General features: G+C 52.0%; 2 protein-coding genes across 5 annotated transcripts in view; one reads left to right on the top strand and one right to left on the bottom strand.

The window, feature by feature from the left end:
* The window catches only part of TCP1 (t-complex 1), a 130514-nt gene extending 117132 nt beyond the window's left edge, over positions 1–13382 (bottom strand). Inside the window, exon 1 of one of the 4 annotated variants that reach the window (XM_049765353.1) lies at positions 13372–13382. The gene's annotated coding sequence lies outside the window, so the exon portion shown is untranslated. Of the gene's footprint in view, positions 1–11768; positions 11780–13078; positions 13090–13165; positions 13177–13371 lie in introns of those variants that run through there. The other 3 variants (XM_049765354.1, XM_049765355.1, XM_049765356.1) reach the window with 3 other exon arrangements.
* The window catches only part of IGF2R (insulin like growth factor 2 receptor), a 78386-nt gene that overhangs the window by 12058 nt on the left and 41107 nt on the right, over positions 1–25221 (top strand). Inside the window, exons 2-5 of the mRNA XM_049765311.1 lie at positions 6353–6492; positions 15855–15979; positions 17627–17725; positions 23363–23495. Coding sequence (XP_049621268.1) covers positions 6353–6492; positions 15855–15979; positions 17627–17725; positions 23363–23495 — 497 coding nt within the window. The remainder of the gene's footprint in view (positions 1–6352; positions 6493–15854; positions 15980–17626; positions 17726–23362; positions 23496–25221) is intronic.

Here is a 25221-nt window from a genome sequence, read left to right as displayed (position 1 = left end):
TGGCCAGGGCCCAGACCTACCCCCAACCCCAACTTCTCAGGAAGGTGGGAGGGGGACCAGAGGTGAAATTGAAGTGAAGAAAGCCACGTGGCCCTAGGGGAGGGGGCGTGGGACCCTCAGGCAGGGTTCCTGGAACCCTTTTCTTTGCTTTGGGGGGGAGGGGCTTGGTTTTCCAAGCCCTGTTTTTTCACTGAGAGGCCACTCCATACCCTTCCAAGCTCAGCCTGGGACTTGCTTTTGTTCATATTTGCTCTAGGAGCTCATGGCCTGGATGCACCATCTGTCCAGTGCATGGAGCCACACGCACAACACACAAAGAAGGCACGTGCTCTGTGCACCCCTGAGCTCTGCTCCAACCATGCGCAGGCCACCCTTGAAGGAACCCCCCATCTTGAGGGTACTCAGGTCCTTGCTGAGAGGCTGGAGGAGTCGAGTGGAATCCCTTTCACTTTGGGAAGAGGGACTCTCTTGTTACTGTTCCTCCGCTAGGCGCCTCTGTTCCTCTTTGCAGCCCGCCAGGTCCTTGGCTGGGTCCTCATTCCCGCATGGTCCTTGAGGGGGACCTTTGCTGTGAATGTGGATCCCTGCAGGCTGGCCTCTGTGCCTCCTGCTAGTTGTCTGCCAACACCTTTCAGGATATTATGAAATAGAAGCCCAGGGAGGTGAAAAAGGGAGCTGTTTGCCCCGGGCAGATGCAGGCAGGGGTTCCAAGCCTTGGGCAGGCCCAGCCATGAGACCCTCAAACCTCCTTTATAACTGGGGCTTCAGTAGGTGCCCCCCTGACCCCTTACCCTCACCTGAAAGATCTGATCTGATGGACAGCATATCCATCCCCTACACCCCAACAGTGCTCTCTGCTAGGAGTTTCCAGGAGGCAGTTCAAGTGAGCTCAGGAGCCCTTTGGGGGGAGCAGGCCGAGGTAGGAGGGGGATCCTGACAGGCAGGCCCCAGAAAAGTGGGCGCGTGTTGTGATGGCAGAGGGGAGCCTGTCAAGCAGTTTTGCAACTTTGCGCTGCACAAGAGAGAAAGCAGAACTGGAAGAGGGAGGGGGGGAGACAGAGAGAGAGAGAGAGAGAGAGAGAGAGAGAGAGAGAGAGAGAGAGAGAGAGAGAGAGAGAGAGAGAGAGAGAGAGAGTTGAGAGAGAGAGAGAGAAGAGAGACCAGATATTTTAGAGAAAGAGAGAGGAGAGGAGAGAGAGAGAGAGAGAGAGAGAGAGAAGAGACACTAGATGATATCTTCTGAAAAGTAGAAAGAAACTTAAGAATTGAAAAATCAATGAGGCTGCTGCCCTCCCAGTGAAGGGCTTGCCATGGGCCCAAATGGGCCGGCCCCTGCCCCTGTGAGATGGGCTACTCTGGGCCAAGACCTTCTCTGCGGGTGGAGGACCAGCCCCCTGCTTTGCAGACCTGAACCCCAACAGTAGTCTGTTGCCCCATCCCCTCTTCCTTGGTGTCCGCCTCTCTGTGCCTGTTTGGCCTTGTTCTAGGAGAGGGGCTAGGAGCTTCTGGCAAGGCTCCTTGGGCGTTGGGGGAGATAGACATCGAGGAAAGGGGGCTCCCCTGGATGGTTGGTGGGTCCATCCAGATGACTGACCTGGCCTGTTCACTTGGGTCATGGGCACTTTGGGAGTGGGCAGGATGGAGGGCAGAGGTGGGGGTGGGTCTGTACTTTTGTTACTTTTGGGTCCTGCTGGTAGCACTCAGAGTTTACTCCTGGCAGGCACAGGCGACCATATGGAATGCCGGGAATCAAACCCGGGTTTGTCCTGGGTCAGCCGCGTGCAAGGCAAACACCCTACCGCTGTGCGATCTCTCCAGCCCCGGTCTGTGCTTTTTACCCCTTTCAGAGCTGGGGGCTCCTCTCCACTCCATTATTCCTCCCCCACCCCTGCTCTGTGCAGGGTAGCAGCTGTTGGAGTCTAGCGTTAGGGCAGGTGTTGGACGAGGGCCACAGACTGAGGCCCCAGGCAGGGCTTCCGGTGAGGCCTCCCATGGTCCATCTGTGTCCTGGGCCCCCAGGCTTTCTGCAGGTGGGTGAGCTGGGCCCAGGCCTGCTGGCGCTGAACTTGACCTGTGGTACGTTCCAGGGAAATGTGATTTGGGCCCTCACACCTGCCCAACCGAGAGCCGAGCCTATCAGGAAATTTATGTGAAACACATGTGTGTGGTATATGGCGTGATGTGTGTGTGTGTGTGTGTGTGTGTGTGTGTAGTCTACATTTTGCTAAAGTTAAAAACTTGACTATCAGAGCCTGCTATGTGGTCCCCCCCCCCTTTTTTTTTTCTTTTGCTTAAGTTTCCCTCCCTCCTCTGTCTTTCCTGGGCCACTGGGAGCCTTTCTAGAACAGCAGGCTTTCCCCAACCTCTCGCTTCTGCCTCACCTTGTCCATCTGCTCCATGAGTCACCCTGCCATATTTCCTCATTCTGACCATGCATGCCTGCTTGGGGGAGAGAGAATTTTTCTGGTGGACAAGCTTGTTGGGCAGCAAATTTTTTTTCATTCCTCCAAGATATAATTAAATTTTATTCTGTTTATAATACTTTTATTGCTTCAGAAACCCTTCTCTGGTTCTCTAATATGATCATGGGGTCTTTACATGCGACCAACAATTTTAGGCCTTGGTGGTGGTCTGGCCTTTCATTTGGGAGAGGCTAGAATCATTTTATCTCAAACATGTAATTTTTCAGAACAAGCGCTCTCAGATATTGATGTGACTTTCGAGTTTATGATGAAGTTGTCTGTTTCTTTAAAAAAAAAATTCTCTATTTGCAATCGCAAATCTGGCTAATTTAACTAAGTCTCTCTCCCTGTGGGAATGGTGGGAATTTGCTTCCTAAGGCTTCCCGGGTAGTCAGCAGAGATTTCAGGTGAAGATGGGGTTCGGGTGCCTGGTTATAGGGCTGCTAGGCTCCATTCCTTTGTCTCCAAGCTTGCCTGTGGCCCGTTGCAATCTGAGTATCTCCGTGTGGATGGCCTACAGATGCCTTGGGAGAGATGACCAGAAAGTAGACCGATCCCTCCTTTTTTTTTTTTTTTTTTGTCTAATGTATTTCTGGCCTCATCTCCCCCACCCCCCTCCATTGGCTTTTGTGTGTGTGACAGTTAAGGCTGGATTCAACCCTCTCGATTAAAAAAAAAAGCAGAGGGTAACAGGACTCTTCCCACCACCCTGCCTGAGCTCTGCTCATTTCTGTTTCTCTCATTCCCTTTCTGTCCTTCCTTCCTTCCTTCCTTCCTTCCTTCCTTCCTTCCTTCCTTCCTTCCTTCCTTCCTTCCTTCCTTCCTTCCTTCCTTCCTTCCTTCCTTCCTTCCTTCCTTCCTTCCTTCCTCCCTCCCTCCCTCCCTCCCTCCCTCCCTTCCTTCCTTCCTCTCTCTGATATCTTGCCTCTTGTCTCTGGCCTTGGGCTCACAGTGGTTCATAGAGCTGGCTGTGCTTGTGGTCTTTGCACCCTGCCTAAGGGGCTTCTGGGCTACAGCCTAGCCCAGTAGAGGTCTTGCTTTCAGACCATGGCTGCCTCCTTCCCTGTCCTGCTCCCGTGAGACCTGAAATGGTTTGTGCAGCCGGATCCTGACGCAGACACAGAAGGACACAGGAGATTTGAACTTTGGGGGGCCCATCTGTGACCCCATTGCCTTCATTACCCTGGGCCACCTTGATAAATCTTAACCACAAAATAGGAAATCTCAGGAAAGAAGACTTGAGTAGAGCAGCAGTTTTCTCCCCCATGGACTTTTTGATTACCAGAAGAATTAGGACAATATGTCCCTCCACTCCCCTCATCCCTCCCCTCCTCTCCTAACACTTTTCTCATGGATGGACCTTAACTTAAAAAATCTCCTCTGCAAAAACAGCCCTGCTTTGACTTAACTTTTTCTTTTATTTTTTAGGAAGGGTGTAACACCAGGTTCACATTGTAGCTTGCTTTCCAGCTTTTTCCCAGCTGCCTGGTTCTCAGATGAGAATACCTTTCTGTCCAGCTATCATCTGCTTATGATCAAGAGGCACATAATGCCCACGCTTTCCATTTGATGCCTGTGTCCTGCAAAAACCAACAACTAACCTAACGAACATATACAAAAAAACTTAAGACAGGACTCCTGAACAAGGGATTTGCATTTCCCCTAATTAGCAGTAATTAATAGGAAAGCTTTTATATGCCAGTAGCAAATAAAAACATTGACAGAAAAATTTGACGGAAAGGTGTGGAGCCAGTGGCTTGTTTTGGCTTGCAGATGAGCAGCATGGACCCCAGACATGCCACATACACCCTGGGATTCCGAGGCCCTAGCCTCCCCTCTCCTCCACCTTCACTCCCCTTGGCTCCCCCCAGCAAAATTGGTTTCCTCACATTCAAGCTCACTCTTTTCCCTATTGGAAATCCATCCACCCTTCCTTCCTTCCTTCCTTCCTTCCTTCCTTCCTTCCTTCCTTCCTTCCTTCCTTCCTTCCTTCCTTCCTTCCTTCCTTCCTTCCTTCCTTCCTTCCTTCCTTCCTTCCTTCCTTCCTTCCTTCCTTCCTCCCTCCCTCCCTCCCTCCCTCCCTCCCTTTTTGTCATTTAAGAGGCCAGATGAGCCCCCCCACGCCCCCCACCTAATTTCCTATCACAGCTGTGGGCCAGTTTTTCTGCTTTGTGAGGTAAGGTGGGTATTTTTTTGCCAACTGGTTTCCTCATCTGCCCAGGAGAAAACAGCCCTGCTGCCTTCTGCTCCCTCTTTCTCTATCTCTGCTCAAAGGGCAGGAATGGAAATGCCTGAGACCTGGAGGCATAAAAAGGTTAATAAAGGTCCTTGGGCCAGAACCTTTCCCCTGCTTCCGCTAACACCCTCCTAACACCCTCTGCTGCTCTCCTTAGCTCATTACCCCGCCTTGATCAGCAAGGGTGGGGGGGAAGGAGAGGTGAAGTTGTTACCGGAGGAGGCAATGGCCTGGCCAGAGGAGGAGGTGGCGACTACAGCCACTTTCAATGGCCTACAGTGCCCTGGAGTGAGCCCAGTGTCACCCCATGGTCAGGGAGGTGCCTCAGCTGACCTGTTTTTCAGGTTTCTGCCCTCCTGGGCCCACAGCACCCCAGGGGAGCTTTCTATCCCACTTCTCTATGCTCACAGGGGCACAGAGGGGGTAGATTTGTTCAGTCTGCTACAATCCAGGCTGGCCTTGTCTCCAATTCCTCTACTCCTGGGGGTGTCTGCCCTGGTGCTAGAATATTGCTCTGACAAGGAGGGGGCGAGCTGTTCCATGTGGGCTCTGGGCTCTGTGGATTGTTGCTTCTATAGATGAACCCTTGAAACATATGCTTTGTCTCAGGGCTTAGAGAGTCCAGGCGTGCATCCCCCCTTCAGCCCCCACTCCGCCGCCAGACTCCCCACAATGCCTGGGTGAAGCTCACCCCCGCAGTTCCCACTCAATCAATCTTCCTTTCAGCAATACTGTTGAATTGATACGGCCTCCTCCTCGCATCTTGCGATTTAAATTGCTCTCCCTCTCTGTCCTTGCTGAGGAAATGAAGTCCCCAATTGATGAAACAGGATGGTTCTCCCTGGGCAAAAGAAGGAATTGAAAATCACTGGTGGACCAGAACTAGCCATGGTCTTATCCCCAGTTTGCAGCTTGGTTCTTTAATAATGAATCAATCTCTACTTTGCTATAAGTTGTGATGCCTGTGTGTGTGTGTGTGTGTGTGTGTATGTGTAATGTGCCCATTTCAAGTGCAGTTAGATGTTGAGTCAGATATTTGACTCTTGCTACAAACTTGGATCATCTCATCACTTGCCTCTGAAGTGTCCCTTTGGAGGTGAAACCGGAAGTGGAATTGGTTTTGTTTTATTTTTTTGTCGTATTGTGAAAAAATTTTTGTTTTTTAATGAAAAGTTTTCCAAAGAAGTTGAAACCACTACACACACACACACACACACACACACACACACACACACACACACACACACCATGTTCAAGCATATTGGTGTAATTGGGAAGGTTACTTCCCGCCCCTCCCTCACACCTCCTTCACTGGTGGAAAATTTCCACCTTTCAGCATGGCTCTTGGGCAGTTACTTATCTGAGTAGATATTCTTAACCTGAACCATTTTAACTTACAAGTATTTTGATGATCATGGAGTCCTGCGACTGCTTTGGGTGGATTGAACCAGAGCGAGGCGGTATTTAGTGGTTTGACGGCCCTGGCTTCTTTCCCACAGAACAGACTCTGACTTTAGTATTTTTGGCTAATGTGTGTGTGTGTCTTTTCGGCGGTGGGAGTCTTCAGCTAATGTGGTTTGAATGTAAAACTGGGGAGAAGTTTAATTATTGGCGGATCGATGACAGTGACAAATTGTTTTTTCTTCCTTCCTAGCTATACATGGGAAGCTGTTGATACCAAAAATAACATACTTTATAAGATCAACGTCTGCAAAAATGTGAACATCACCCAGTGCGGCTCCTCAAGTGCCATTTGTATGTACAACTGGAAGACGAAGACCTACCGCTCTGTGGGTGAGTCAGAGGACTGTGAAATCCTGGTCTGGGCAGCAGGAATCCAGCTTGGGAAGGAGACATGACCCCACACCACCTGAGGATGGGGACATTTGTGCACACCACGAGCCATTGAGAAAACCCCTGCCTTGAGACATTGTGGCACAACTGCAAATCTTTTCTCGTTTCCACATTAGGTCAAAAAAAACACCTCTCTAGAGCACACTGTACAGAGTCATGATGCTTGGGCCTGCCCTAGTGGCCCAAGAACTGCTTCCCGGACTTTCTTGATCGATGGGTGTGGATATTGTTAAGACCCACTGTGCTGCTTTCTTGGCACTTGGCTCTTCAGTTGTCTCTTTCGGATGCTCTCTCCTTCACCCCATTGCCATGTGCCCAGTCCTTTCCCCCTAGTATCTTTCTGAGACTCCGGCAGGTCTGTTCCTGTAGCATCAAAGCTCCTTATTGGCTTTAGCATTTCTGCGCTTGTAGGAGAATCATGGAACCCAGTACCTGCATTTTTCATATGTCTACTGGTAATGTCCTGGGGGTGGTGCTGAAAGGTTGGGGACTGCCTGTGGATTGGGAGCATGGACTTGGGAGGTGCCTTTTGGCCAAGACCGGGTAAGAGGTTTGGCCTGATGTGGGGTGGGTGGCCGGGGGAACAGTTGTGAAATGGATCCAGCCAGGACCAGGGGTGTGCGTTTGTGTGGGTGGATGGCCTTCTGAATAGGTAGCTGAGGTTGAGTTTGACTTGAGGAGCATAGGGGCTGGGGTGAGGGGGCACACTCCAACTGTGGGAAATGGGTCCACTGCTCCAAGTGGAAATTCCCGAACATAGTTTCAAAGGGCGTTTTTTTCAGCAGTCAGGTCTTGCCTCTCAAGAATTGAGTCTTACGTCTGTGGGTCGAGGCTAAACTCCTGTTTGGTTTTCTGCCCGCCCTAAGAGGACGCTGTCTAGACTGGGGAAGCTGGCCAGACAAATTTGAGGCCCAGGGTAGCGACCTGCAGAAGCTAGGCCCTAGACTGTTGGCTCAGACGTGTTCTTTTGACTGTGGGACCGACCAAGAAACTGCAGATGAGAGTGCCCTTCTCTTGCTGGGATTCCTTCCCACAGACCTGGGAGCATGGCTGTGAGGCATCTTGCAAACTGGCACTGAAAAAAAAAAAAAAAAAAGAGAAAGAAAAGAAAACGTCATCCTTGCCCATGTTTTTCTTGTGGATAGGGCTATGTTTCCTAAGGAAGATGGGTATTTAAGGAAGAGTGGGTAGTAGACAGCCAAGGGTAGTATAGTGGTTTTGGGGTGAATGGCCTTCTGAACAGGGGCACTTCTGAACAGGACACTTTTGATCAAGTTGAAAGCCAGTCCCTAAAGTTGATGGGTGCTGCAGTGATGGGCAATTTGGGAATTGGTGGGTTGGTCCTGGCAGGGAGGTGCTGAGTTTTGGAAGTCTGAGTCCCAGAGACTAGGAAAGGTTGTTGAGAGAAGGGATAGTCCAAAGTTAAACAGCAGAGTTAAAAGAGGCAAGTTAGGGCCCAGAGAGATAGCACAGCAGTGTTTGCCTTGCAAGCAGCCGATCCAGGACCAAAGGTGGTTGGTTCGAATCTCGGTGTCCCATATGGTCCCCCCGTGCCTGCCAGGAGCTATTTCTGAGCAGACAGCCAGGAGTAACCCCTGAGCACCGCTGGGTGTGGCCGAAAAACCAAAACCAAAACCAAAAAACAGAAAAAAAAAAAAAGAGGCAAGTTACAGGTCACGTCATTGATGAGGATTGAAGCTACGTACATCTGATTATTTAACTCACAGATACACGTGGCAGATCCATTTATTCTCCCAAATAGAGGAGAAAAGGGTGGTGTGAGAGGGTCTGCTATGACCTCTGACCTCCTGCTCAACCCAGGAGAGCAACCCAGCACTCGTGTGAGCCAGACAGGGATATTATTAGCCCTGAGAGCCTCAGCGTCACTGCTGCTAGGCCAACGGACCAGGCTCATGTCTCTCTCCCCAACAACAGAAATCACCAAATCTGTTACTGTAAATTGTATTTTGTAACTCAGTTAACTAGATTGGTCATGCACTTCTGTGCCAGGTGTTCTGTTTGGAATTGAGCTACTTAGAGTCATTTAGCCACTTTGGAACTCTGAGATCCCATTTTCCCTCTTCTCTCCCCTTTCTCAGCTTCTGAGGAAGGAAGCAAGCACAGCATGCAGGGTGGGGTCAGTGGTTTGGCCAGACGAGTGGCCTGGGTAAGGATTTGGGTACAGAATGGCCAACTTCAGTGCCTGGGTGCTTCTCCAGGGCTGTGTGATGTGAGTCACTGGGTCACACCGGGCGGGTCAGAGCTAAAATGGGAAATCTAATATTCCTGACTATGACTCGGCAACTGGAACTTCCCAAGAACTTGCTAGAAAATGTGCATGTGTGTGTTGAGAACAGCCACGGAGCCCAGAGCGCCCAGCAGACTGGGCGACCCAAGGAGTGAGCATAGAAGCAAATTTCAAAATAAGTGACAGCGTGTGTAGGGAAAAAAACCCCAACAAAAATGGGTTGTAAGGAGACTCTTTGGTAAGAAACAAGATTAGCTCGCTCTTTTGGATCTTGACCCAGAACTTCAATAACAGTAGAAGGCTTGAAGGACTGGGGCCCATGCAGAACTCCCCAAGCCTGAAGTACACCTCAAAAAAAAAAAAGAAAAAAAAAAAGAAAAAAAAAAGAAAAAAGCACACAGAACATAAAAAGTGAAAGAGTAAAAAGACAATAGGACATTATGGGTGGGGGAGGGCCCCCTTATAAGTAAAATATGTGACTGGACTCTGGAGAGCAAAGTGTCTCTGAATAAATGATAAGAAAGACAAACAGTCCAGGGGGAACAGGTCAAAGTTCATAGAAGAGGCAAAGCAAATGGCCACGGCTGTGCTATTAGTACTCAGGTGCAAATGCTAAGGAATATGCGATCTCATTTTATTTATTTTCATCACATCAGCAGAAGTTGAAGTGGTTGACTCGTAGAGTGTCGGCCAGGGGCCAGGAAATGAGCACATTTGTCTATGGCTTCTAAGAAGGAAGCTGGCTTAAAAAAATTTTTTTTTTAGAACCCATTGGGAAGAGAATTGTTGCTGTGAGTTTCATAGTGCCCAAGGGCAATTTTTACACTTACAAATGATTTTTCAGACGTCAGCGTTGGTTCAAGCTGTGTTGCATCATTTTTTGACTTAAACACACACACACACACACACACACACACACACACACACACATACACACAACCAAACATAACATACACAGGTTCTTCCTTAGGAAAAGGATGTAAATGTAGCAGAGTTGAGCACTTTTACAGTGCCTGGTAACAACATTTGGTTCCATTTACAAGCAACTGGAAGTATCCTTGTATTTTACAGTGATTTATACATTTTACGTATTTGATTTCCTTCTAAGTAATTCATCTCTATCTGATCTCACGTTGAAAACTGATGTACAACAATATATATTTTTTAACCTGAAGACCAATTTCAATATTGAACTTAGATTGGTGGTGATGAGCCTGCATTTCTGTGAGTCTTGAGCTTCTTCCCAATCCTGTGCTGAGCCTAAAGCAATGCTCAGTTCCAGCCTCCAGAGCTGTGATGTCCATTGTCATGAGTACATGTGGGAATAACATTGGACATGTCCCTTTCCTCTGGCCACCCTTGGCTCACACCCTGGTGTTCATGCAATGAGTCAGAGTGAAGCATCTTATCTGTGTCCCTCTGCGAAGTCTGTTTCCAGACGGGTTGATAGAAAGAGAAGGCCCCAGCTAGGAACTGTGTGAGTCGAGCTACTTAAAGGGCTCCGCTCAAGCCTGGGGCTGTGAATGGCTTCTGGTTGGTGATGTGGGGAGGACGCAGAGGGTTGGTTGGCAAATGTGCCACGTGGCTTCCGTGGCCTGCTGGCGTCTGGCCCTGCCTGTGTGTGCAGCCACCAGAATCCGCCACTGCCAGCCCAGCCGATCCCTGGATTGCATTTTGCCTCTTTGGCTTTCGAGATTTTTAAAAAATGTCTTTTTCTTCTTAAGGCCTGTTTGTCTTTCATTTCCTTTAAGACATACATTTCGTTTGGATATTTATGATGAGATCTGGTTGAGTTCGGGGTATGACTCATGTCTTTGTCTCATTTATCGTCTCTGCTGATACTCTGGCCGGGTCTGTGAAATGTCAAAGTCTCTTCCCATAGCCTACCTTGCTTGGTAAATCTCACCGAGAGACAAATTAGTACTGTGCAGATGTGTGTGTGTGTGTGTGTGTGTGTGTGTGTGTGTGTGTGTTGTGTGTCTTTGTCAGCAGCAGGGTTCACTGTAGCACATAAGCTGCAAAATCTTATGTGCATGGGAGTAGTTCAAGACATTTCACCACATTTTTTTTTGGCTGAATCTCTTCTTAAAAGATCAGTGTAAATTATATATTTTAAAACACTTAACACTTAATATCCATTTATTTATCTGTAACAAATATTTGAATCAACCACAAAACAAACCAACACTTCCCCCCCCCCCCCTTTTTGTTTCCTGGAGCTTAATTGACATCTGGAGACAGACAGAAGAAACAATAGCCAGTCATAGCTGGGTTAGGACGTGGCCAACACTGTAGAAAAGATCAGGAAAGGGGCGTGGGGTTGGGGGTCGGTAGGAGTGTTGGGGGTTCACCGGGTGACTGTTCAGGAAAGTTAGTGGGGTGTGGGGCAGAGCCCCAGAGAGAGAGTAACACCAAAGCACAAAGACTTGGAGCTGAGGCAGTACTGAGCAGTGCGGGGCATGGGAGCTTGTCCTCTTTGGGTAGGGTGGGGGTGCTGAGGGAGTCCGTAGTAGCAAGAATAGAGATTTCTTTTATAGAGTGTTAATATAAAGAGGAGCAGGAAAATGACACTGTAGCTGGAGGGAAAGATTAGGCAGAGAGAGGCGAGGCGAGGCGTCTGTTGTAACGGTGGTGAACACAGCACAATCGGTTTGCGCACGATGCAGCTGGGGTGTGTGGTGGGGGTCCTCCTGGGTCCGCCTAGCACGGAGAGGCTTGGCTGTCCCCGTCGGACAGGCACAGGCACTGGGCGAGGCGCTGCAAGGCCCGGTGGCGATGTGACCAAAAGCCCAGCGCTGAGGCCTCAGCGAGGTCGGGCGGCCGCGAGCTCGGCTGGGCTCGGCCGCACTCGCCGACGGTGGCAGGCGAGGCCTCCTAGGCTCGGAGCGCGGCCAGCGCGGGCCGGCTCGGGCGATCGTGGCCGGGCACGCAGGGTCTGCGCCACCAGGCGCGGCCTCCTCCTCGGGGGTGGCGGCGGCGGTGGCAGGGCTTGGCCGGCTCGAGTGGGCACCGGCGAGCGCGTCCTGGCGGCTCTGATGCGCAGCGTGGGCAGGACCCTGCGGGGTCGGGGCTGCTGCAGAGAGTAGCCAGTCCTGGCGGGGCCTGGCGAGCGCGGCCGGGTCGTTCCCCTGGGACGCAGGCCCGGGATGGCCTGCCGCGGCCGGTGCTGTGAGGCGGGCCCGGCTCGGACGGGCGCTGGCGAACGCGGCCGGGTCTGGCGGACCCGAGCGAGCGCGGCTTGCAAAGCTCGGCTGGGCGAGCGCGGGCGCGGTGGGCGAGCGGCCCCGGCACGCGATCGGGTGGCTGCTGCGTGATCCAGCGGGCCAGGCCTGGAGGCCACGGGCTGGCGGACGCGCCACCGCCTGGCGAGCGCGGTGGGGTCAGGCGGGCCCAGGCGAAGGCGCAGAGCGCGGTCTGGCGGGCCCGGGCCGCGCAGCCTGGTCTGGAGGATCCGGACGGGCGAGCGCGGCCGGGCGGACCCTGCGCTGCTGCTGCTGCTGCTGCTGCTGCTGCCGCCGCCGCCGCCGCCGTCTAGTCTCGAGGGGCCCCGCCAGGACGATCTCGGGGGACGGGGGCGTGCAGGCTCGGCCTGCTCTTGCGGACCCAGCCTGGAGAGCGCGGTCTGGAGGACACGACGATTCCTGGCGGGGGCCGGGGACCGAGGCCGGGCGCGCAGGGTCGGTAGGACCCCGACACTTCGGGCCTGGCGAGCTCGGGCCGGTCGGGCCGGCCAGGGATGGGGAGGGCCATCTGCGGGGCTCGGGACGCGCAGGGGCCGGGCCGGGAGGAGGCGGCGGCCCGGGGAGCGGGGTCTGGCGGTTCCGGTGTGGCGCAGTCCGGAGGACTCGGCGCGACCTGGCGAGCCCGGCGAGCGCGGCCGGGCCTGGCGAGCCCAGCGAACGCGGCCTGGGCGGGCGGGCCGGGAGGTGGTGGCGACGGCCGCGCCTCGGTCTGCAGGGCCTGGTGCGCGCGGTCGGGCGGACCTGGCGCGGTGCGACGGGCCCAACGCGCGGTCTGGCGGACCCAGCGCGCGGTGCGTCGGGCCCAACGCGCGGTCTGGCGGACCCAGCGCGGCCCGGCGAACCCGGCCCGGGGAGCGCGGTCTGGATCTGGAGGAGCCGGCACGGCCACGGCCGGGCGGGCCTGGGCGAGAGCGGCCTGGTCGGGCGGGCTCGGCGTGCGCCTCGGCGCGGTGGGACAGGCCTGGCGCGCGCAGCCTGCTGGCCTGGACCACCCGGCTCGGGGAGCGGGCCCGGGAAGGCCCGGCGCGCTCGGAGGTGGCGGCGGCGCTGCTGCGGCTGCGGCCGCGCCAGGGCGGTCTGGCCGGGCGGGCCCGGGCGGGCGAGCGAGGTCTGGCGGGCCCGGTGGCGGCGGCGGCTCGCGGTCTGGAGGACCCGGCGCGGTCTGGCGGGCCCGGCGAGCGCGGCCCAGCCCATTTGGCGCCGTCCTCGGGAGCTGGCCGTGGGCCTGGCGTGCTGGCCGCGGCCCCGCAGTCCTCGCCCCGGCTCACGCCCGGGGAGGACGGCCAGGCTGGCCGGGTGCCGCGGTGCGGTGGGCTGCGGCGGCTTGGCTGGCGGCGGCGGCCTGGTGGCGATGACGGGGGCAAGCAGCCGGAGGACGGAGGTGGCCGGATGGATAGATGGATAGATGGATGGATGGATGGATGGATGGATGGATGGATGGATGGATGGATGGATGGATGGACTGCGCGCCCAGGCGCCTGCGGAGCGAGCCGAGCCTTGGGGACGGGGTCGGTGGGGAGGCTCCGGGTCGGCCGGCCCGAGGCCCGAGTCCTTGCTCGCCTTTTCGGGGTGGATGCCACAGACGCGAGGACCCCCAGGAGCTGTGTGCGCGGGTCCGGAAGGGGCCGCCTTCTGGGGGGGACAGGAGGCTTAGGGGAGGGTCTCTGGAGTGGGGGGCGTGGCCCGTGCGCGCCCTCTTGCGGCCACCGAATGGCACCAGAACCTCGCCGGCCCTGTGCCAACGTCGGCGTGTGTGCGCAAGCGAGCGAGCGCCCCTTAGCGCACATCGTGGGGTGCGGCGCTGAGCGCTGTCCACGGTGCTCAAAGCTGCGCTGTCCGCGGTGCGCATAGCTGCGCTGTCCACGGTGCGCAAAGCCGCGCTCGCTGTCCACGGTGCGCAAAGCCGCGCTCGCTGTCCACGGTGCGCAAAGTCGCGCTGTCCACGGTGCGCAAAGTCGCGGGCGCTGTCCACGGTCCCGACGTTTCCAGCCGGGTGCGAGCTTCCAGCCGGGTGCGAGCGGCGCTCTGAGCCGGCCGCGGCCGATCCTGATCCTGGCGGACTTCCTTGGCACCGGCGGGCCGCAGGGCGAACCACCGTGTCACCTGCCTGGCGCTGGGGGGCAGCGTTGCTGCAGTTCTATGCGCTTCTCTGGAGTGCCCACCTCACCACCTTATCTCACCGTCCCTCCTTAGTCCCTCCTTAGTCGGTCCCCTGCCAAAAGATTCAAAACCACCATCATCAGCAGGAGCAGCTCAGCGCATACCGAATCGGACCAGAGGTGATCCCAGCGAAGGATCTGTGCCCGTCATTGGACCACGGGCTAACCTTTTATTATTTTATTATTATTATTGTTGTTGTTGTTGTATCTTTTATTATTGTTGTTGTTGTGGTGGTGGTGGTGGTTGTCGTCGGGGGCTAACCTTATTATTATTGTTTTTAATTTTTTTGGTTTTTGGGTCACACCCGGCAGCGCTCAGGGTTTCCTCCTGGCTCTAGGCTCATAAATCGCTCCTGGCAGGCTCCGGGGTTCGAACCACCGTCCTTCTGCATGCGAGGCAAATATCCTACCTCCATGCTATCTCTTCGGCCCTGTTTTTATTATTATTTGGAAGAGATGACGAACCTTGACTGGAACTTGTCAGTAACCCTGGTCTGTGTGTACTGTCTCCCTTCATTGGAAAGGATCATTATTAGTCCATGCCTTGATGGTATATAAGTTTTATTTTTTATTTTTTTGGTCTTAAATCTCTATATGGGATTTTGGAAAACCAGGAGAAGGTATCACCGTCAGGGTGATTTTGTAGCACAAAGAAAGATGACAGGATCCGTCAAAGCCAACCACAGTGTGTGACCCACCATTGTGGTTTCTTTTTGGCTAGCCCCCATAGAAGGTTTTCACTTGAGAATCTACCAAACTTCATTGAGCAGCCCTGGGGAAGTTTTCCAGGGTTTTCTCCAACCTAAGAGTAGGGGATGTTCTTTTAATTCCTGAGCCCCAGCATGCATGCATGCATGCCTGGGTTTTTGTGGGGCTGAGTTGTATGGGCGCCCCAGTGCCGAGGTCCATCTGGTCTCAGGGACAGCATGCTGGAGACTTCTGTGGATCCCATGTTCAGTGTCACTTATGCCTCTTTCCCCACCTCCTCAGCCCTCATTCATGTCCATGGGACAGGCTGTGAACCATGTGCCATGTGGTCCTGATTTGCAGCTGTTTGATCACCAGAGATGCTAAACATCTCTCCATGTATTTACTGACATGTGTGTTTCTTTGTCTGATTGGGCCTTGTCCGTTTTCGGTTGGGTTATCAATTCCATGTGTCCTGGTCTTTCTTCCTTTCTCTTTGCTTCTTACAATAAATTCATCCAGCAGTGCCCATGTATATCCTTTCAGTCAGAGAGCCTTCATTTGAAAATATTTTGAAACAGTTTATTTTTATTTAGTTGTTTGTGGGTCTGTATAACTCGTATACGTACATGTTTATTTATTTATTTTTGGTTCTGTTTCCTTGCTAGCTCCACATTTCCTAACAAATCCCTTGTTTTTGTTTTATCTTGTTACAAAATACAAACTTTAAAATTCAGTGAGTCATATTGACTTGTTTTTTTCTCCCTCAAATTTTATGCTTTCGAGTGTTAAGAAAGAAAAAAAATTTTTTTTTCTGCATTAAGATCTCAAAGGCTTCGACAACTCCTCGGAAGAGTTTAAAGACAATTTCACCCTCACAAAGATTTTGAGTTGGCATATCGCAGACGCAGGAGATCTGGTTTTATTTATAGCTCTCTCATGTGCATTTGTTCCTTATCCAAACAGGTGACCTCTCTCTGAAAACTGCAACCAGATCGCTTATGGAATTCAACACTACGATGAGCTGCGGCATCCAGAACCCCAATCTGAGAATGCAGAGCAGCATTGCCTTCTTATGCGGGAAAACTTTGGTGAGTGGGGCAGTGTTCACGTAGCCTTCGCTTTGTTGGGCCACGAGGTGAGCAAAACCTTTAACAAACTCACACCCACAGAGAAAGTCCATTCACTCCCCATCCCCGTCCCCAGGAAGGACCAAAGAAGTACATGAATCTTTTTTTTTTTTTTTTTGGTTTTTGGGCCACACCCGGCGGTGCTCAGGGGTTACTCCTGGCTGTCTGCTCAGAAATAGCTCCTGGCAGGCACGAGGGACCATATGGGACACCGGGATTCGAACCAACCACCTTTGGTCCTGGATTTGGCTGCTTGCAAGGCAAACGCCGCTGTGCTATCTCTCCGGGCCCGAAGTACATGAATCTTAAGCCCAAAGTCACACCTTTCAGAAGAAATGCAAACTATATCTTGTGTGTAACCTGTAGCTGGAAGTGATGAAATAATGTATAAATTTAAAACACACTTTCAATATTTTTTGGTTGGCATTGCAATGTATATACTGGATTTTAAACTCTGTCATTCCCACATTTTAGTTGGATTCTTCTCAGGCCAGTGCTTGTGTTTTAATATTTCTCTTCTTTCACATTAAATTGGAAAAACTGCAAGAAACCTCATTCAGTGGGTAATGGGGTTCCCACATTTTGTTCTTATCCTGTACGTTTTGTAATTTTTTGAGGGGGAGTTAATCTTCAGTATTAGGAAAGGACTTTTAGAAAGCGACCATTAGCATTTCTGGCCATATAAATCCTATGGATCCTCTCTGATCAGAGGCAGGAAGGAACTGACTATGGGAGAAAATTTGGTTCCAGGGAAAACTCATGTGTCGCTCAGATTGCTTGGCAGGACCGTTCCAGAACTCAGTGCTGTGCCCATCTGCAGAACTTGAAAAATGGAGTTTCAGAGGGTTCCCCGGCACCAGGCTGTCCATGACCCCAACACCCCAGTGGGGAGCATGCAGTCTGTGAGACAGACTCACTGTCATGTGTTACACACATACACAAACCCTTCCATCAACACTAGACATTTTCAGCCCCCACAGCCAAGCCAGCAAGAAGCAGGCCGAGTTCTGTACCTGAGGATCATGCCTCAGTGGACCCTTCTTTCCCCCCTCCAAGTCTGTAGGGGCTTCCCTGGCGTGCGGGGGTGTCTGGAGCGAACTCAATCAGTCCAGATGGGCCTCCTCCCTCAGGCTTACAGGAAGCATGAGGTCACTGTTTCTGGCTTGGATTCTGCTGGCACGGGCTGGAGAGAACATTTGGAGTTTGAACATTTGGGAGTTGAGTGGCTCTGAGGATCCCTTCCCATGAGTTCACTGTATTTGCATAGTTGGGACAGTAGAACAGTTTTGGATCAGTTATTCCCCCCACATTCCAGCATGATTTCACGAAGCCTTTGTCTCTGCACTTCTGGGGTGGAGAATTTCTCGATGACCTTGTTTTCACCAAAAAAAAAAAAAAAAAAAAAAGAGAGCGAAAGAAAAACCCACATACACAAAAACAAACCAAAGGAAAAAAAAAACAACCACTGTTTTCCCACCCTAGCTTCCCTCTGCTCCCTGTAAAATTTACACTAGCCTTCACTGTCAGTATTTAAAAAAAAAAAAGAAAGAAAACGTGGAAAAAAATGTGTGTTCTGCTGCTGTGGTAACTGCTGTACTTTTTTCACAGGGAACCCCTGAATTTGTCATGACCGCAGGCTGTGTCCATTACTTTGAATGGAGGACTTCTGCTGCTTGTAAAAAGGACATTTTTAAAGCTAACAAAGAGGTAACAGGTGTTCTTTTACATTTTTATTATTTATTTATTTGTTTATTTATTTATTTATTTTTTGGGTGCCATAGCTGACTGCGCTCGGGTTAGTCCTGCCTCTGCATTCAGAAATCACTCCTGGCAGGCTCGAGGATGTTGGAAATCGAACCCAGGTCTATCCTGAGTCGGCCTCGTGCAAGACCACTGTCTTATCTCTTTGGCCCAGGTGGTTTTTTTTAATTGTTATTTTTAATTTCTTAAAACCTATTTGTGAAATTAGTGCTTTTCTGGAATTTAAAGATGGAAAGAAAAAAATGAGAACATTCAATCTTTTGGGGGCTAAATGATTTTTCTTCTTTCTTTTACTTTGTCTTCATCATTATCTTTCTTCATCTTCTCTTCCTCCTCCTCCTCCTTCTCTTCCTCTTCTATCTCTTTCCTCTCTCCTCTCCACTCCTTTCCATTCCTTTTCTTTCCATTTATCTTCCCGTCCCTTCTCGTCCCCTCCCGTCTCGTCCTTTTCTGCTTCCCTTCCCTTCCCTTCCCTTCCCTTCCCTTCCCTTCCCTTCCCTTCCCTTCCCTTCCCTTCCCTTCCCTTCCCTCCCCTCCCCTCCCCTCCCCTCCCCTCCCCTCCCCTCCCCTCCCCTCCCCTCCCCTCCCCTCCCCTCCCCGTCCCGTCCTGTCCCGTCCCGTCCTGTCCCGTCCCGTCCCGTCCCATCCCGTCCCGTCCCGTCCTATCCCAAATCTCTTTGCACTGAAGCCCACGTGGCGTCACTGTTGAATGTGCTGCTTAGCGGTTCAGTTCCTATTTTTAGGGGCCGGGTATTTAAAATAGCACAGGGTGCGATTGCCCGTACATGGTCACCCTGCCAAGCACATCGGGTCACTGCTTCTGGGCCCCAGCACCTAGCTCGTCTCCAGTGGCCACCCCCTCCCCGCTGCGGGGCGCCCTGTGTGCTCCCATGGGGACACTCTTGCTTCACACACCTCCTCGCCTACGTGGCAGCTCTTAATGCTCCTGCTCCTTCTGTTATCTGGGTCAAATCTTTCCTGGTGATTAATGAGGCGTCCGCTTCCTTAGTCTCCCCAGCCTCCGCTCTGGGCTCCAAGCTGGACTTTCCTGCAGCAGGGCCAGCCCCACTTCCTCTGTTCCCCTCCCCCGGCCTTCTCCTCGCTCCCCCCCCCCCCCCCCCCCGCCCCCAGCCCTTTCTCTGTGTCTGGTTTTCTGCATCCACCTAGACAGCGGGCCTCATGGGCGGATTAGGCTCACTTTTCTCCATTAGTTTTCTGTTTGGAAGGATTGAGTTCAAAGCCCCTCTCAGGTGCTGGGACCTGACAAATGGCCACAATCAGTCACTAACCCAACCTCAGGGGGGAGGCCAATAGCCATGCAGAAGGGCATGGAGAGATGTTTGGGTTGAAGAAACACAGCCAGATGAAGTTGCACGTGATAAATGAGTGCCCGAGTTTTCAGATGTGGCAGTCTATGAGAAGAAAGACATCATGCCGGCCAGAGAAACAGGAAGAGAGAGAAAGAGGGGTGGGGTGGGGGGAAGAGAGAGAGAGAGAGAGAGAGAGAGAGAGAGAGAGAGAGAGAGAGAGAGAATGAGAGAGAGAATGAGAGAATGAGCGAGCAAGTGCTACCTCTCTAACTCCTGGAAAAAAAAGCATGGTAGGGACCTTGATGGGTACTCACAGGCAGTGAGCCACCTGCTGGGCCCCAACATTAGCACAGAGATGACATGTCCTGAAACCTAGGACCCCCAAATGCACACACATCCTCTCAGGTAGGGGAGCTCCTATTCTCAGCCAGAGGGGGACCTTTGCCTCTCTGTCCTCTTCCCACTCAGCCGGTTTGTGTCTCTGTCCCCACAGCCCGCCTGGGGTGATGTCACTTTCTTGAGGAAAGAAATGCAGAGACCGGGAGCTGGAGCAATAGTGCATCGGGGAGCACATTTGCCTTGTACAAGGCTGACCCGGGTTTAATCCCCAGCATCCCATAGGGTGCCCTGAGCTCTGTCAGGAGTAATCCCTGAGTGCAGAGCCAGAAATTATTCCTGTGCACAGTCAGGTATGGCCCCCACAAAAACTCCTCAAACTAAACAAAAAAAAAGAAAGGGCTCAGATTCTATCTACAGACCCCTAGTGCAGCCCCTAAACTGAGAAAGGAGTTACCATGGTATTTTAGTGTTATTTTATTTTTCCCCCCTTTCTAACAGAAGTGCTAAAGGACCAAGAACAAATGCTCTCAAGCAGAGCAGTAGAAACATTCTTGCTTGAAAAGCAGTTGTGTGTGAGGGGCTCACACCCCAGCAGCCCCAAGCTAGCAAGCCATGGAGCTGGAGGGAAAAGAAGTTGACAGGAGGCCCCAAAGATATGAGAGAGAGAGAAAGAAAGACAGAGACAGATAGAGATACAGAGAGAGAGAGAGGATTGTTCCCGGGAGGCCCCCTTTCACGGGGGCCAGAGGGACCCAGGGGGAGTGGGTGGGTTCTTGCATGCCTGGCTAGTGTCGTGGAGAAATTTCTGACTGACTGTTTGAGATAACATTCCTGGGAGGGGCTGAAGCTGCAGCTTAGCCTTCATTTGGACGGTGATGGGAGGGGGTTTCTGGGCACTGACACCCCAGTGGGGGCTGCCTGCCTCTTTCTAAAAGATTGTGCTGCCCAGCTTTCTCCCTGCCGTGGCGGGTCATTTCTCTCTGAGGCGGAGCTAAAGATTCCTGAGAAATGTTCGCAATTTGTCTTCAGTCATTATCTCCTGGGGTCTGACGAGCAGCCGGGGCTGCTCAGTTTACATTTGCAGAGGGCTGAGATGGGTGAGGGAGAACTGGGAGGGGGCCACTGGGATCCAAAAGGTTCCTGTTCTCGGGATTCCCAGGAGTAATGGTGGACAGAGACCCCGGTGTTAATGTCTGTCGGAGGTGAGATGCCTCAGCATGGAGGACTGTTGTGAGGGCTGCCGAGGAGGGGAACCTGCTCGGTGTGCATCCCCCTGGCCCACCAGCTTCCTGCTCCAGATGTGTGTCCACACACACTTAACTCCCTGTGTCCACACACTCTGATTCCCCTTTGTTCACACACCCTAATACTCCTGTGTCCATGAACCCCTGATTCCTGTGTTTCAACGCACCGATTCTCATGTGCTCATATACCCTTGATTCCCCGTACCCATGCACTCATTTCTGTATGTCCGTGGACCCCTGATTTCTGTGTGTCCACACACCCAATTCCCATTGTGTTCTGTGCACCCCTGTTCTCATACCTAGTGGGGTCTCCTGGTGTTCATTTTGCTGGGCTTGGCGGGAGGTCATGCCATGCGCAGATGGCTGTATGTAGGGCCAGAACCTACAGTCCTGGCCCCTTGCCCCCACTCTTCCTTGGGGCCTCCCATGCTTCAGGGGTGTGAGCACACGTTCCCTCGCCTCGCCTCCCCTGCACTCTGGGAGTCGAGGAGACGCATGGAGCCTGCTGAGGGCTCGGTAAACACGCCGGGCTAGCATTCCACGCTGACAAGGTTGATTCAGTGTGTGTGGGGCTGGTGGCTGCCCTCCCCTCCTGGTGCTGCATTCCTGCTCTTATGAATGTCTCCATTGCTCGGCGGCCGGGCAGGAAGTGGGAGGATTTTCCTCAGGAGCCTTGACTGTTTTTCCGACGCTTTCTCCAATTTGGTGGGGAGGGCTGGTGCTGGGGGTGCTATGCAGGCGTGTCTTCTCATCCTTCCTGCGGCAGCCATGCAGCCAAGAGCTGGCTGCTCCAGGGAGTCCTGGCTCAATGTCTCCAATACCCCAGGGTGACACAGAACCATTTCCAGAACTTGGGGTTCTTCAGGTGTACCCCATCTTCTTGAATCTTCCTTATACTCATCCTATCTGCCTCCACCCTACACTCATTTTTGAGATTTTACCATTTCCCCACTAGCAGCCCATAGAACCTTCCTGTCCCAAGTCACAGAATCTTCCCATGTAGCTCTGTGTGTCCCCTTGCTGCAAAATTTCTAGCAATGCTGGGCAGGGCAGTATGGTGGTTTTTTCCCCCTGAAACCATCATTCCCAATAGCAGTAATACTGAGCTTTAGCTCTTTCTTTCTGGGGGGTGCAACATGACACACACACACACACACACACACACACACACACACACACACACACACACACACACACACACACTGACTGGTTACAGGGTTACAGCCCTGTAGACAAAGGTGGGTATGCTCGGAGTAGTGTGTTACTTCCAAGGCAGCAAGCGGAGGCCCTGATATACCTGAGCTAATCAAGAAGCTCTCTGTGGAATGTCAAAGGCAAAGGACACAGACGGGCTGGGGAGGAAGATGAGTGGCCAGAGCATTCCTAACCGTCATACATCTTTTTTTTTGATGAAGTCTGTGTATGGTTTCCTCCCTGGTATCAGGAATTGAACTTGGATCTCTGCATGCCAGACATGCACCTCAGTCCTCTGAACTATCTCCCTAGCCCCCAATCTTTTTTTTTTTTTTTTTTGGTTTTTGGGCCACACCCAGCGGTGCTCAGGGGTTACTCCTGGCTGTCTGCTCAGAAATAGCTCCTGGCAGGCACGGGGGACCATATGGGACACCGGGGATTCGAACCAACCACCTTTGGTCCTGGATCGGCTGCTTGCAAGGCAAACGCCGCTGTGCTATCTCTCCGGGCCCTTCTTTTTTTTAATTTTTAAAAATTTATTTGGGGCCAGAGTGATAGCTTAGCATTAGGGTGTTTGCCTTGCATGCAGACGACCCAGGATGGATGACAGTTCGAATCCTGGCTCTCCATATGGTCCCCCGAGCATGCCAGGAGCGATTTATGAGCTCAGAGCCAGGAGCAATTCCTGAGTGCCACTGGGTGTCCGAAATACACCAAAAACATTTTTTTTTTATTTAAACACCATGGTTCTAAAGTTTATAATACAATTGTTTTCCCCCATCCCCAGTTCCAAAGTCGTTCATGATTGAATTTCAGTCATACATGCTCAACACCCTTCAACAGGGCACATTTCCCACCACCAGTGTCCCCCTGTTTCCTCCTGCCCTCCCACCCAGACCATTCTTTTGTAAGAAAGAGCAGGAAGTTCAGAGTGACTCCATCTGACCGAGGGGTGTCTAATGAAAGTCAAAGGGGAAATGCTGTGTGGAAAGGGAGGCAAGGTGGCAGAGAAGGGGAGTTTATAGTCGAGTCCCCAAGGCTACTGTGGGAGAAATGGCAGCAATGTGGGGTTAAAGAAGTAATGAGGGGAGGATAGATTCCTGGGAAATGATACACGGAGGGGAGAGAGCGGCTGGATGCTCCCGGGACCCTAGAGGGGGATCTACCGAGGAGGCTCCAGCTGGTCCCCAGGTGCTGTGGTGCCTGCAGTTTTGGGGAAGGGTGAGGAACACAGGGTGTAGCTACAAGCACTGCACGGGCTCCCTGGGATGTAGGAATGGTGGGGGCCACTCCACTCAAGTGTCACTCAGCGGCCTGTTGTTGTGACCTGTTCTGGAGTGACTGGGGAGAGAGAATGGGAATGCCGTGGTCCTGCCGATGGCTGTGACTATGTTGTTGGCCCCTCCTCTCTCCCCTGGGCCACTGTGTCTGGGGGGCCAGCAATAGCACTAGGGTGCTATTGGCCCCTGCTTGGGATTTACCATTACCTCCCATAGGTGCCATGTTACGCCTTTGATGCCGAGTACAAGAAGCATGACCTGAACCCACTGATCAAGACGAGTGGTGGATACTGGGTGGATGACTCGGACCCGGACATCTCCCTGGTCATCAATGTGTGCAGAGATATCGGTCAGTGAGATTTGGGGGGAAAGGGCAGGTTGAAGGGTTTCTGGGAACAGTGCCTCCCCACCCTCTCATTTATCAGCCCAGGGTATAGTCAGTTTCAGAGACCACTATGGGGATTGCCTGGCTCCAAGATTCATTGCAGGCTGTGTGAGGGGGCCTGGGGCTGGCCGGGGGCAGGGGGTGGAGACCCGGAGCTGGGCCCTCTGAGTAGGGCCAGGCTGTCTTGCCTTTTGCCGAGGTTCCTGTGATAGTCTCTCAGCTGATAACCCCTACCCCCAACTGTCCCTACCTCCCGAATCCCCCTTCAGGAGCTGGGACTGGTGAGCTGTGAATTTTCACAACTACCTGTTCCTCTGTTTCTCTGCCCTCAGCAGCAAGTATGCCCTGACACCACGTTGTAGGCAAATTACTAAGAAGAAGATCATTTTTAGTGTCCCCTGCAGTTTCTTATTTCTTGCTTAGCACAACACAAATTGGAAAAAATTTAAAACCAAACAATCCCCCTCCTGAACCCCTCAAAGCGTGAGGTGAGGTTCAGTGTAGAGCGAGAGACCTTCAGTTCCTTCCCTGCTCCACTCCGAAGGAAAAAACAAAATCTGAGACTTTTCTGTTTGGGTAGGAGGTGAGTGATTACAGACTCACATTTCAGTTGTTTATATATTCATGTTTATATATATGTGCACAGATGTCATGTGGGATTCAGTATTTTTTTTTGGCCATTTTAGTTGATTACTTCTAAGCCATTTTAATCAAGTGAATATTCATATTTCATATAGATATTCACTAGCAAGTAACTAGTGAGAATTTCAGAATTTCTTTTTTAACTATCAGACTATATTGACATTCCTTTTTTCTCCAGAACAGCATTTCATATTCTTTTGGGGAAAGGCACGTAGACAAAGTCTTTGTGTTGGTTGGATCTGTGACCGAGTTTTCTTTCCTAACTCCAATTTTCATTTAAAGACACCTCGAGAATAGGAGTTTCAAAGGACTCCATCGGTTTGGGGAATGTTCAAATTCTCTGATATATATATCTAACGTTCAAACTCCCTGATATATAAATCATGTTTTAATTCCTGATCTATATGTCACATATATAATATATTTTAAATCATTTATATATCATTCATTATATACAAGTATATATGTATTTAATTATTTTGAAGATGACCTGGACCCAGTTTGGGAGATTCTAGAAGTTTCTTGGTATCTATACTTCCTCCTGGTTTTGTCTTCAGCTAACCAAGCTCCCAATTACTTGCCTGTTTCCCCTCTTCTCCTCAGCCTTCTGCACCCCTTAGACACAGGATAGAGGCACAAGGGATGAACTCCCACCTGTGAAATTTCACAACCCGCCTGCCTGCTGAAGAGCAAATAAATGCTCTTTGCTTTTGCCCTTCCTTTCATCTGGGAGTTGGGGTTGGGGGTGGTAAGCTGCCTGCTTCTCCTCCTCCTCTCTACCTGCTCCCCCCACCAGCTGATAAGACTCCTGACTGTTGAGGTGGTGTTGACTTGTCTGGGGAAGCTTTGCCAGCCCCCCTTAAGTGCCAGGCACCAGTTACTCCTTCCAGTTCAGCTGAGAACTGTGCTGATTTCTAAGTGCTGCCACATTAAGACTTAGGTCTTGACTGGCCAAGATGAGCTGGGAGTCCTGGTGCCTCCCTGGCTCAGCAGCTGGAACCCAGGGACCATTGAGGTCAGTAGTTCTCACAGCACCTTCAGGGGCTGG

This window comes from Suncus etruscus, chromosome 18 (assembly GCF_024139225.1).
Source record: "Suncus etruscus isolate mSunEtr1 chromosome 18, mSunEtr1.pri.cur, whole genome shotgun sequence".
NCBI classification, from domain to species: domain Eukaryota; kingdom Metazoa; phylum Chordata; class Mammalia; order Eulipotyphla; family Soricidae; genus Suncus; species Suncus etruscus.
This window is presented reverse-complemented; position numbering and strand designations above follow the sequence as displayed.